The 10,890-nt window shown below is 43.3% G+C and overlaps 1 protein-coding gene and 1 long non-coding RNA gene across 9 annotated transcripts; one reads left to right on the top strand and one right to left on the bottom strand.

Annotated features, from left to right (window-relative positions):
* Nucleotides 1–2,914: 2,914 nt before the first annotated feature.
* LOC120704697 (probable peroxygenase 7) lies at nt 2,915–10,718 on the bottom strand. 3 transcript variants are annotated; one of them, XM_039989182.1, is made up of 6 exons: nt 10,333–10,718; nt 10,030–10,179; nt 8,802–8,834; nt 4,464–4,549; nt 3,451–4,353; nt 2,915–3,100 (listed from the first exon to the last, which is right to left on the bottom strand). In XM_039989182.1, exons 1-5 carry the CDS (start codon nt 10,397–10,399, stop codon nt 4,249–4,251), a joined length of 441 nt encoding a protein of 146 aa, XP_039845116.1. In that variant the 5' UTR covers nt 10,400–10,718; the 3' UTR covers nt 2,915–3,100; nt 3,451–4,248. The 3 variants fall into 3 exon arrangements, 1 of the variants encoding a protein (XP_039845116.1); XR_005687644.1 differs by lacking the exons at nt 2,915–3,100; nt 3,451–4,353; nt 4,464–4,549 and having other exon boundaries at nt 6,347–8,834; nt 10,030–10,143; nt 10,333–10,581; XR_005687645.1 differs by lacking the exons at nt 2,915–3,100; nt 3,451–4,353; nt 4,464–4,549; nt 8,802–8,834 and adding an exon at nt 9,582–9,878 and having other exon boundaries at nt 10,030–10,143; nt 10,333–10,581.
* LOC120704698 lies at nt 4,549–9,374 on the top strand. Of its 6 annotated transcripts, XR_005687649.1 has the most exons (7): nt 5,477–5,992; nt 6,081–6,223; nt 6,350–6,374; nt 6,834–6,962; nt 7,043–7,123; nt 8,150–8,203; nt 8,755–9,374. It is a non-coding gene; the product is annotated as an uncharacterized LOC120704698 (long non-coding RNA). The 6 variants fall into 6 exon arrangements; XR_005687651.1 differs by having other exon boundaries at nt 4,549–5,992; nt 6,081–6,497; XR_005687650.1 differs by having other exon boundaries at nt 5,472–5,992; nt 6,311–6,962.
* Nucleotides 10,719–10,890: the final 172 nt, after the last annotated feature.

The raw sequence follows: 10,890 nt of genomic DNA, 5'->3' as shown, positions 1-10,890 counted from the left end.
TATCTCCCCAACCCCTCAAGTTTTGTCTAAGCAATCTTAATAGGCCATGCCACTTATCCAGAGAGTATGCCCCTTCAGGGCATCTGTTTTGCCCCTCCTTCCATTTATCTTTCAGTCTCTGAGAGAAGCCATCTTGTTTCAGCCATTGCTTTTCGAAATAGAACTGTTTCTTCTTATAGGCAGGGACTTCACCAGTGTCAAGAAGTAGGGGACAGTGATTAGAGCCAACTATAGTCAGAGTAGTCAAGTTGCAAAGGGGAAAATGCTGTTTCCAAGAAGTAGTCATAAGAATTCTGTCAATATTACTTCTAGTTGGATTCTGCTGGGATCCAGTCCAAGTATATTTAGCACCCCCTCTCCTTATCTCTCTCAAATCACACTGCTCAATATAGTTATTGAAAGCATCCATCAGCTTTTTATTCGCCACCCCAGAGCTTTGGTCTTCTTGAGATCTAACCAAGTTAAAGTCTCCCCCAATAATGTAAGGTAGCACACTATTTTCACCCAGGAGAGACAACTCAGAAAGAAAGCAAGGAGAAGAAGCATGTTGAGCAGGTCCATAAATCACATACAGGTTCCACCTGAAATTATTCACCCTATTTCTGAGGGTAGCACCTACATAAAACTCACCCTTGTCCCAGTTCTCCACTTTTAGAATGTCATCTTTCACCCCCCCACCAGAATCCCCTCGAGTGCTCATTTGTTGGAAGCCAATTCCATACAAACCCCCCACCAGGAGAAAAGGTGAGAAGATCTAAAATAGAAAAATCATGTTTTATGGTTTCCTGAAGCCCCACTATGTCTATCCTTTCTCTAGCCATGAGGTCTTTAAGCTGACCTACCCTAGACTTTTTCCCCAACCCCCGGATGTTCCAGAAGAGGACTTTCATTGTAAACTAATGCGTTTAAGTTCCCTTCTCAGCTTAGAGCTCCTTTCTTTAACAGATTTTGTAACCACTTTTTTCTCCACAGCCTAACCCCTTCTTACTTCGTTGGTTAGCCACAGCTTGAAAATAAGCAGTGTTCCTATCCCCCTCTAAAATATTTCTATCTCTTGATCTTTGCCTAGCTTTAATTTCTTCTAATTGGGGTGGCCCTAATACCCACTAAGGTGAGACCTCACACCTATGACACACCAACTCACTATGGAGCTCCCACCGGACGGAATATATCGCCGTCAGATCCAATCTCGGTTATCAGAGAGATATATGGCAGGCAGTAATGTGTAGACAAGATAGCAAGAAAAATCTATGGAGCTCCCACCGGACGGAATCATATTGTATACAAGCAGGCAGCGATCTAAGATAGTTACTGGACAAATAAAAACACACGTGTACCAAGAAAATCATCAATTTGTTGTACCAATAATATGCAATATAGTATTTAAGAGGACATATAGCTCTATAAATATTTTTTTAGCTCGATGTAAGGACAGCATTGTCAAAATCATAATTCTGAAATTAACAACTATTAAGCATTTAGAGTGAATAGACTTTATTTAATAATCTTAAATAGTAAGATTCTCTATGGCTAAAAAATAGCTCTGAGATCCAAACAAGCCCTATATATTGAATAGACCGACTGTGCAACATGATAAAACCTAAGCTTTCAAGACCTAGGCAACCAAAGCTGAGGTTATCCACCATGAATGGATCCTTGAATCTCATTAGCTGTAGATGCAGTTAGCTTCTTTGAGATTAATGATATAGGAGCTCTTAATAACTTAAAATCATAGGATCTCTCAATAGTATGCAAATGTAAAGTCATATAAGCTCTCGCTATAAATATGTTATAGATCTAAAGAACACTAAGTCTGGACCATACTACGTCCATATCACAAGCTATGTTGATGTCAACTGATATAAAAGGGAAAAAATCAAAGGACAAGGCCAAAAAAAATGTATGGTAACAGTTAATGGTCCTAGCATAGATCATGCATGAAGTAAGTAGAACCTACCAAGCCAAAGGTTTTGCAGATATACTCCAGTTAGTATGGTTGAGACTAATATGAATTTTGTTTCTGCATAGTCAGTAGGAGGCATTGTTGTTATTTTTTTTCTAATCTTTGTAAGTGCTGGTTATCTGTGTGCATTTAGTAAGTATATAGATACTCTAGTTTGATACTAACGATTGTTAGTGGCTATCCTTGTATGGCAAATGCATACATTAAATTTAATTTTAAGAATAGAAGTAATTGTAAAGAACATAAGCAAGAACTGATATAGTTCTTAATTGTATTTACAACTTTGAAATAGCCGAATAGGTGGTTTATCTTGCTTACCTAGAGCTATAGCGCTGGTTCTTGCAGACTCTCTGATCGAATCACTTTAGAAGTGAATGAGACTTCTTCTTCTCCACCTAGAAGCAGCAGTGGAAGGGGAAAAAATTAGAAAATACTTCCACGAAATGGCTGGAAGCCTTACAGAGTTTCCACACTGACATTTTAAATGGATGTAAGCTGATTCAAGAAACAGTGCGGTAACTGATGCAAGACAGGTAGTAAATATGATATGCCTGAACTAGCAATGTCACTTGGCGATGTGTGGATAATTTTTTCTAGGTAAACTCATATCACTGGCCTTATCTCATGAGAAAAGGCCTAGTGTTAATAAGCAATAAAAAATGTACCAGATGTAGTATAAATTAAGGCAGCCAAATGATAGAGATATAGCAACCCATCATATTCTGATACCTGACAAACGAAAAAAAAAGAAAAATAAATGGGAGTCAAGTGATTGTATGAACCCATAATCCCTATTCCTACAGCTTCTACTTGAAGGGTTGAGGCATTGGAAAAAAACTTTGAGGGCCTATCATGGAAATGAACAGCAGCTTTAAACAGGATTGCATAAACCTTTATTACGGTAATGCGGAAATGGAACATTATAAAACAATTCAGAGAGAAACCAATATTAAGTGTCTTCAGCAGAAATAATGGTAAAATTATGCAATCAAGCTCAATGGAAAACCAGCAACAGTTTATGTCGGACACACAAGCTCCCGGTTCAGTTTCAATGAAAATTCAGCAACTACTAATACCTGCGAACTCTGCACTTGCCACTTGAACTTCAAAATATTTGGACTCCTGCAGCATCTCACTCTGCACGTAGAGAAGCAAGGCTGTTGGTAGTAATGGAACATCAGAGTTTATCAACAGGGCAAATTCATAGCTAACGGTTCATGTAGATGTCCCATTCTATTCAATGGAGTCTCTGCCATTTGACAGAACAGAGCAGTTTATTAAACATCATATGTGGCAGCATCGATACGTACCAAAGGTGAAAGGCCGCTTGCCATATAGTGTATGTTACGATGTTGAGGCCGTAGCTGCCCAACATCTTTGACAATAGCTTAGAATAGCAATTCAAATAGGCCCTGCATTCTTATAGCATATTAAACTTATGTAAATTGGTACTCAGTACTAACAAATGTAAATCATGACATGCTTACCAAAGTGATGAGCTTGGCTTGGCACTAACATCCAACACCTTGGTAGGCACAAACTCTGGCAACCTCCATCAAAGCTGATCGAGAGAAGCAGCACCTTGCGGTTCATGCCCGCCTTGTCTTGTTCTGCGAGTGCACACGCAAGTGGTTTGGGGGAGGGCAGGCAACTCGTCGAGCAGGTGGTGGGCGAGGAGGGTAGGTCGCGCGCGGAGGTGGTCGCGCTGGCCGGGGCTGGAGCGAGGCCAGGCAGAGAGGCATGGGTAGTGGCCATCACTGGGCAGCGGGGCTGCCGGAGCCGCGCCAAGCTCATGCTCCGCAGGTGGATCCGTGAGCGCCGACCCCAAGCCATGTGCGGGACCATGGGACGGGGCGATCCTGGGCGGCCGGCCTGCGGGGCTCGCAGCCTTTGAGAACGTAGGAGGAGAGGGGGACGAAGCTGGGAGGGAATGAGGAAGGAGCGCCGGGCCACCTTACCGGACCTCCTCCTCAGCGGCGTTCGCGTCCGGCCTTTGGTGCTGTGGATGGGCAGGCCGCCAAGGCTCCGGATGTGGGATAATGCCTTGCGCAGGCGCCGATTATGGTCGGAGCCGATGAGCGTCGCGGCCGCCCGTCCATAACGGCTGTGAAGCCGCCGTCCGCCAGCGGCGGCAGCGCTACAGTGACCGCCGCCTTCGCTTCGCCATCCACAGGAGGTCGAGCGCCATCGGAGAGGTCAGTGGAGCGTCGAGGCCGCTGGATGCTTCGCGAACCAAGATTTTTTTTACAGCAGCTGGGTGAAAGATGGGCACCGCAGGATACAGATCAAACGGTCAAAAAAATTTTTACTGTCGTGGACCACCTGAGGTTGCGCGGAGCGGCGGGGGAATCATATATAGAAATTGATAAGTGAGGCAGTGGTGCATCAACCTGCATTGAGTTGAAAATGATTGAGAAAAAAAAATTCAGTTCCTTACGTGTAATGAATTAACGTATCAAACTCATTTGTGCAAGAGACTAAGGGAGTAGGGGGGATTTACAGGGCTTGTAATAGCACCAACACCGGCACTGACGGATGCAGCTGTAGCCCTGGCATATTCCGCATCACATCCAATTGCAACATATCCTACGGCCCCAAGTGTCAGGTCTCAAAGTATGTCAGGAAATTTAACACAGTAATTAATCTGCTAAAAATATTTGGATTTTCTGATTTTATGTTTTCTCTGGAGCATTTGTGTTAATAAGCATTCTACCTCATCAACGATTGTAACAGAAAGATTTCGATGACAAGGACCTGATGTGGCTATGCATAATACCATAGGAATTTCCAAGAAGAAAGAATCAGGAGAGAATAATGGAAAATATAGTTAGTTAACATATGCCCATCAGAATGGTTAAAAGTTACTGCTCTGCGCTCCTCTCCCCGCACTCCACGGGCAAAACTGGACGCGTGGCGATCAGCCGTTGTTCTGGAAGGTTTAAAAAAACACTTTTACTTTACGGGTATCTCAACTAGACCCAGCTCATCCCTACTCACGTTTACATCTTTTTCATATAAAACCTCGAACTAAAATTTATTTTGACACAAAGAAGAAGAAATTCGAGAATCCTAACATTTTTATAGAAACACCCCCGCAAACGTTTTTGCATCAACCCCCTCCCGCGGTCCGCAACTCTAACCCCATCTCCCGGCTCCGCGCCGCCCTCTCCCTCCCTCTCCTGCTCCCCACCGCCTACCCTCTCCTCCCCGGCTTCCCTCCCCGCCCCTCACCCCACCGTGCGGCATGGCCGGCATGGATCCGGTGGGTCGCGGTCTATTGCTCCTAGGCTCCGGCAGCGACGAGGTGCGCGCCGCCCTCTCTCTCACTCTCTGCTCTCTCCCGAGCGCCACCACCTCCCCTCCCCTCCTCCCTCCCTGCGGGCGCTCCTCCTGCTCTCCGCCACCGCCGCCCGCTCACTCGGGAAGTCGGGATGCAGATCCGGTGCTACCGCGGAGGGAGGGGGCACGGGCTGGACTAGGCGCACGCCCCCCCTCCCTCTCCTGCCACCCCCCCCCCCCCCCCCCCCCCCCCCCCCCCGATGCCCCCAAGGCCCCAGTGCCTCGCCCTGACTGCATGGAGGAGGAAGAGGCGGGGCACCATCATCATCTTCGTTGTCGCCGCCGCCCATCGTGCAGCTGGGCTACGAACAGCTGTTGTCCGTCCTCCGCCTCCTCCCGACCGAGGCCGTGCTCTCCACTGCCACCTGCCGCGCGTTCCGGGCCGGCGCTTCCTCTAACGTACTCTAGGCGGCTATCCGTCCTCCGCCTGCTCCCGCTCGAGGCCGTGCTCACCTTCGCCGCCACCTGCCACGTGTTCCGGGCCTTGGCTTCCTCCCACGCGCTCTGGGTGGCGCTGTGCCGCCGCGACTGGGGTGCCCGCACTGCCGCCGTGCCGGAGGATCTACGCCGATGTCGCTAGGCTAGCCCCCCTGTCCGCGCGCCGTGCCCCCATGAGGCGCCTCGCCTCGACCACGCGCATCGCACTTGCTCAACCTCGATGAAATTACTGGCAATAGCTCACAGATTGCGGTATGTGCCATTAGCTTGCTTTCTTTGAAATTTCGTTGATTATTATCTAAACCGACCTCGTCTGATATCTGCTTTTTTTCTGGGAAAGAAATTTTCGAGTTTCGAGTGTAATGGAAAAGATGTTGGGCTCAGCGTGCGAAAGAAGTCTGAAACAGTTCTAGCCATTGTGGGTGGGAGAAACTTACGGATGCAGTTCCAAGTCAGGGAGAAGGCTGCTGCTACGAGGGATAAGTAAGGCATTCACTCCTGACTTACTGATGCAGCAGTATGTTCTTTTAGCAGATTAGCAAAATTCTCATCAGTATGTTCTTTTAGCAGATTAGCAAAATTCTCATCTTGACATGGATGCATATGTAGGTACTTCGGTTTGTCATCAACTGAGGTAACATACAAGTCAAACGCAGCATCATTTGGCAGTGCCAGCTACTTCCATATGCCTGTCCTGATTTGCGAGAGCTGGCTTGCCTCTGATCAAAGGGGGAAAAAATACTAATAAAGTAGGATGGTAATACAATCTGAATAAGAATTCCTATCATAGATAAACATTGGATTTCCTATCATACTACAACCTTTTCTTTTGAAGTAATATACTGCAACCTTTTGGAGGCTACTGCTTAGAATTCTTGTGTTCAGTATGGAATCTGGATAGCCTTGCTTCCAGCATCTATCACTCTGTTTGCTGCATCCAGCAAATAGTGTTTTTCTCACACCAAACCAGCACCAGCCAGCAGCCAGCAGTACTTTTCTCTCACAACAAATCAGTACCAGCCACCAGCAACAGCACAGCGAACAGGGTCTATATGTCGGACTTCCTTTGACTGGTTAATTTGATTATTTCTAGGATATTCATACGGAGCTTATTTAGTCTAGAAGGAATCAGATGATCAAACGAGGAACGGTAAAGGAACGGCTAACAGTTGATTCAGTGTCTAGGAAGATGGCTGGTTTGTGTCCACTCATGCTAGAAGAGGTGAGCTTGCTTATAACATATTGTCTGTTTGCTCGCTAAATTTGGTTGAAATGGTTCATTAATCAACTGCTGCGCCACAGACCCATGGATTCCAAGGATCAGGGTCTTTCTTTTTGGTTCTGCTATCAACATATAGAGGCTGACAAAATATATGAAACAGAGTAAGATAGTTCTAGATGATAATTTTTCTTTTTCTCGAACACAGATGATAATTTTTCTTGTGTGGATCTTTACATTAGGAATATGAACTTTGTGATTTTTCTTTGAAACATCATCGGCCGGGGCCTCCGTCATGCAAAGTTGGAATTTTAGCCGCTGACAAGACCTTACCATGACCCATATAGTCTATCTGACATAATTAAGATCCATATAATGGCTAATGCATTCTAAACAGAAAAAACAATCGACGACAGTGTAGCAAAAAATTATGCGAGGCTAATAAGGTGTAGATACCTTTCATCTGAGAAGAATAGTATAGCCAGGCCATTATATTCAGAAATATCTGGTTTAGGATTATGGTTTATTATTAGCAGGGTGCATTTTCTAATTATGCAGGTCATGACTCACTAAACATTATGAAGAACAAATGAGATATGTCATGACTACTTGATAATCATCTTGCATTGATCCTCATCATTTTTTGGCATGATGAGCAACTTATCACTGTAAGGATGCGTGGTCACCAAACATATCATTTTTTATTTTGTTTTGATTTGATGAATTTGAAGCAAATGTGTGATCCAAGTATTATGATGCTCTGCTGTTGTGATCCAAGTATTATGATGCACCATTGTAAAGAAAAACAGAATTGCTATTTTTGTAGGCTCAAAGCCATACTAGCAAGCAGGGCTCCTCGATCTAAACCTGAATTATTTTCTTGACCGCTGATGGTGCTTTGCTTAAAATAGAAGGAACATGTGGGAAAGAATTCAAATCGTCAATAATTCTTTAAAGAATCACTAATAAAGGAGAAATTGATCTTGTCTCGAGGGTGTCATTCTGTTTGAGTAGAGCTTTCTTGTTTTGTTTGGCCCTGTCTACAAGCTGTAGAATGGCTTGTCCATTCATTTGCTGTAAACGATGACAGTCTTTTGCTTTGCATTAAGACGTGGTGTTTCATCTCCTAAAACTCTAAAAAAATGATCCCATATCTTCATGAGCTAAATTAAGGTTTCTGTGCTTTGCAGATTGAATAAAACACTTATCATGGAGGCTATCGTGTTGATGGGCACACTATAGAGGTAATAATGTTAACTGATGTATGTCCATTTCTTCCTTGTGCTCTGAAGCTGCAAGTTTGGATTGGGTGGGTTGTGTTTGACTGTTTGCAGCGGTCGTTTCAGATTGCCTTTTCACTAACTCTTGAATTATTGCGCCTCAAGTATTTGTTCTGCATGTGCATTAGTTAAGTTAGCCTTGCAAAAAGGTTTCTGATTTGGGTGCTCCCGGCCTTTCTACATGTCCTGCTGTTTATATAGTAGTTGGCTACCTAGGCAAGGGGCTTACTCTAAGGTTGAATGTTATGTCTCATCCAAGTTGTGAGTACATGTGTCACATGTGCTCTAGAGTTGCTTCTGAGTTCTGATCATTGCAAAATATTTTGTCAATATCAGGTTCTCATCCAAATATGAGTAATTATGTGTTTTCGTAGTGTATATTTGTGCCTTACTCATCCTGTTTTATCACATTTTAGACAATAGCAGCAAACTGTTAATCAATTTATTTTTGTCTTAAGACTGAATGTTAGTTTTTTACTAGAAAATGTATCCTCATATGCTGTTACATGTCACAGATAATGATGAGTTTGTGATCCTAAGTTTGAGTGTTAAAGAATCTGACCTGGTGACTGGGAAGCTTCACGGGCAGATCCACCTCCAAAGGTTAAGAACATTAGCTTCAGTGTTTGGGATGTGAGTGGTCAGGACAAGGTATGAATAAAACCTTTTTGTTTGGGTGATATTACTTTTGATATCATACAGTTATTATTGCTAATTTCATGTATGTATTATAATATTTGATATCATACAGTTATTATTGCTAATTCCATGTATGTATTATAATATGGAATTTAACACTCACTTCAAATTTTGATGGATGAAAATGTTGCCGATTACACATTTAAGGTTATCAGGTACTAGCAACATATTCCGGGTCGAGCTCGAGCTCCAGCACGACCTCAAGCTCAAGCACAGCAACGAGCACCAGCCAGCAAGCTGGATATGAGACACCTATGATGATAGTGTACCCACAATCGCACAGTGCTCAATGTTAGCATATTAACGATGTATCTATTCCTATATGCTTTAATTTTGTGTTGAATTTATCCTATACCATGTATGTCATTTGTAACATTTCATTACCTTCAATTTATACTTATTTAATTGCATATTTATTATCTTTGATTTTTACTTATATTGGATTGTATAAATAGTAGGGCGCCCATCGCGCGCCTAATGTTCTAGTTCTATGAAAAGAGCGTGGTTTAGCGGGTACGGTTTCTTGTTGTGAAACCTATCCGCACGGATTTGAGTCCTCAACTCGATATATGTACTCGCATTTTCTTAAAATTTTCCTAATATTTAATCGGCGCTATTCTTTAAGTGGTAGACAACAAGCCTATCAATAGTTAGACACATGTATATGAGCATCTACATCTTTATGGTGTTTCGGGAAAAAAAATACTAATTCGGTGGCAACTGATGCAAGTAAGATACTTATCCTTTAGCTATAACAAGAAAAATTCAAAAATAAAAAGGCAAATCAACATAGAAGCTGAAGGAACCGATAGAAAAATTCTACGCAAGCCACCCATTTCAGTCTTGGAAAGTCATGGAATGTCACTTTCTAATTCTAGGTGCAGCCAAACAGGCCGACTCAAGAAAAGGATTCCAATTCACCATATGTCCAAACAGGCCGCTATAGAAAAGAACAAAGGTCTGAATCAATATCTTGTTCTTCTGATTTAAGCAATAACTTGAGCACTTTTCATCTATCAAATTTGACTGGCACATGATTTTCAGAATTTGTTGTATAACTATTAACAATAAAAGCTAGTAGTTTAACGAACCTTCAAACATCTCTGAAGGTGTAATGATGCCATCTTTATCCCGGTCAAAAAATTCGGCATGCTTTTGGAGTGCAGTCATGTTAGCAAAATCAATCCTTGCTTCCCCATGGTTACCTTTACATAATACAACAACAATAGCAAGTGAGAGAACTGAAAAGTCATCAAAACCTCTATGCAGCAATATCTTTGCTAGCTGCAGGGGTTATGCCAAGACTTGAGGATGACAAACTTTCCCCTAATTCTGCTAGAACAAAAATGAAATTAAAGATACAGAATAAAAACCCATACTATCTGTCAACTTACAGCTGAATACCCACAGAAGCAGGACAGCAGTCACTGCTGTTGCCGGCAATGGTCGCCAACCCAACATCACCACCGGTTACTCCTCCTTCTGCAGATCAGATATTCAGATGTGTGTTACCGTGGGACTGCACCTCGCAGCAGGTAGCGTCCCATGGCTCTGCTTAAGTAGCTCACGGAAGAACTAGCGATAGAGCAGAGGTCATCGTGGTAGTAGGTACTAGGTACTACTAGTCCTTTGCTCATCTATGATTGATGCAGATGTGTTCGAAATTATTCAGAAAGAGAGGGTTTCAAATGCGGAACAAATTGAAGCCGCATGTGTGCCTATCGGATATGTGGTGTTCCTTGTGGATGCTTGGCAGAAGCTACAACCGTACAGCCAGGATTGGAGCAATACCGAAGCGCAATGTATCTGCGTCTTCTTTTCCCTTTTAGTCTGCGTGTAATTTTACTAGCCGGTTAACGAACTCGGAGAAAAACGCAAAGAAGGGAGTGAAATTATAAATTTGTATGAATGAATCAAGCTCCAATTTTAGTACTTATGATACCGAACCCAAA

The sequence above is a fragment of the Panicum virgatum genome, chromosome 4K (assembly GCF_016808335.1).
Source record: "Panicum virgatum strain AP13 chromosome 4K, P.virgatum_v5, whole genome shotgun sequence".
Lineage (NCBI taxonomy): Eukaryota > Viridiplantae > Streptophyta > Magnoliopsida > Poales > Poaceae > Panicum > Panicum virgatum.
The sequence above is the reverse complement of the archived record's forward strand: the minus strand, read 5'-3'. Positions and strand labels throughout refer to the sequence as shown.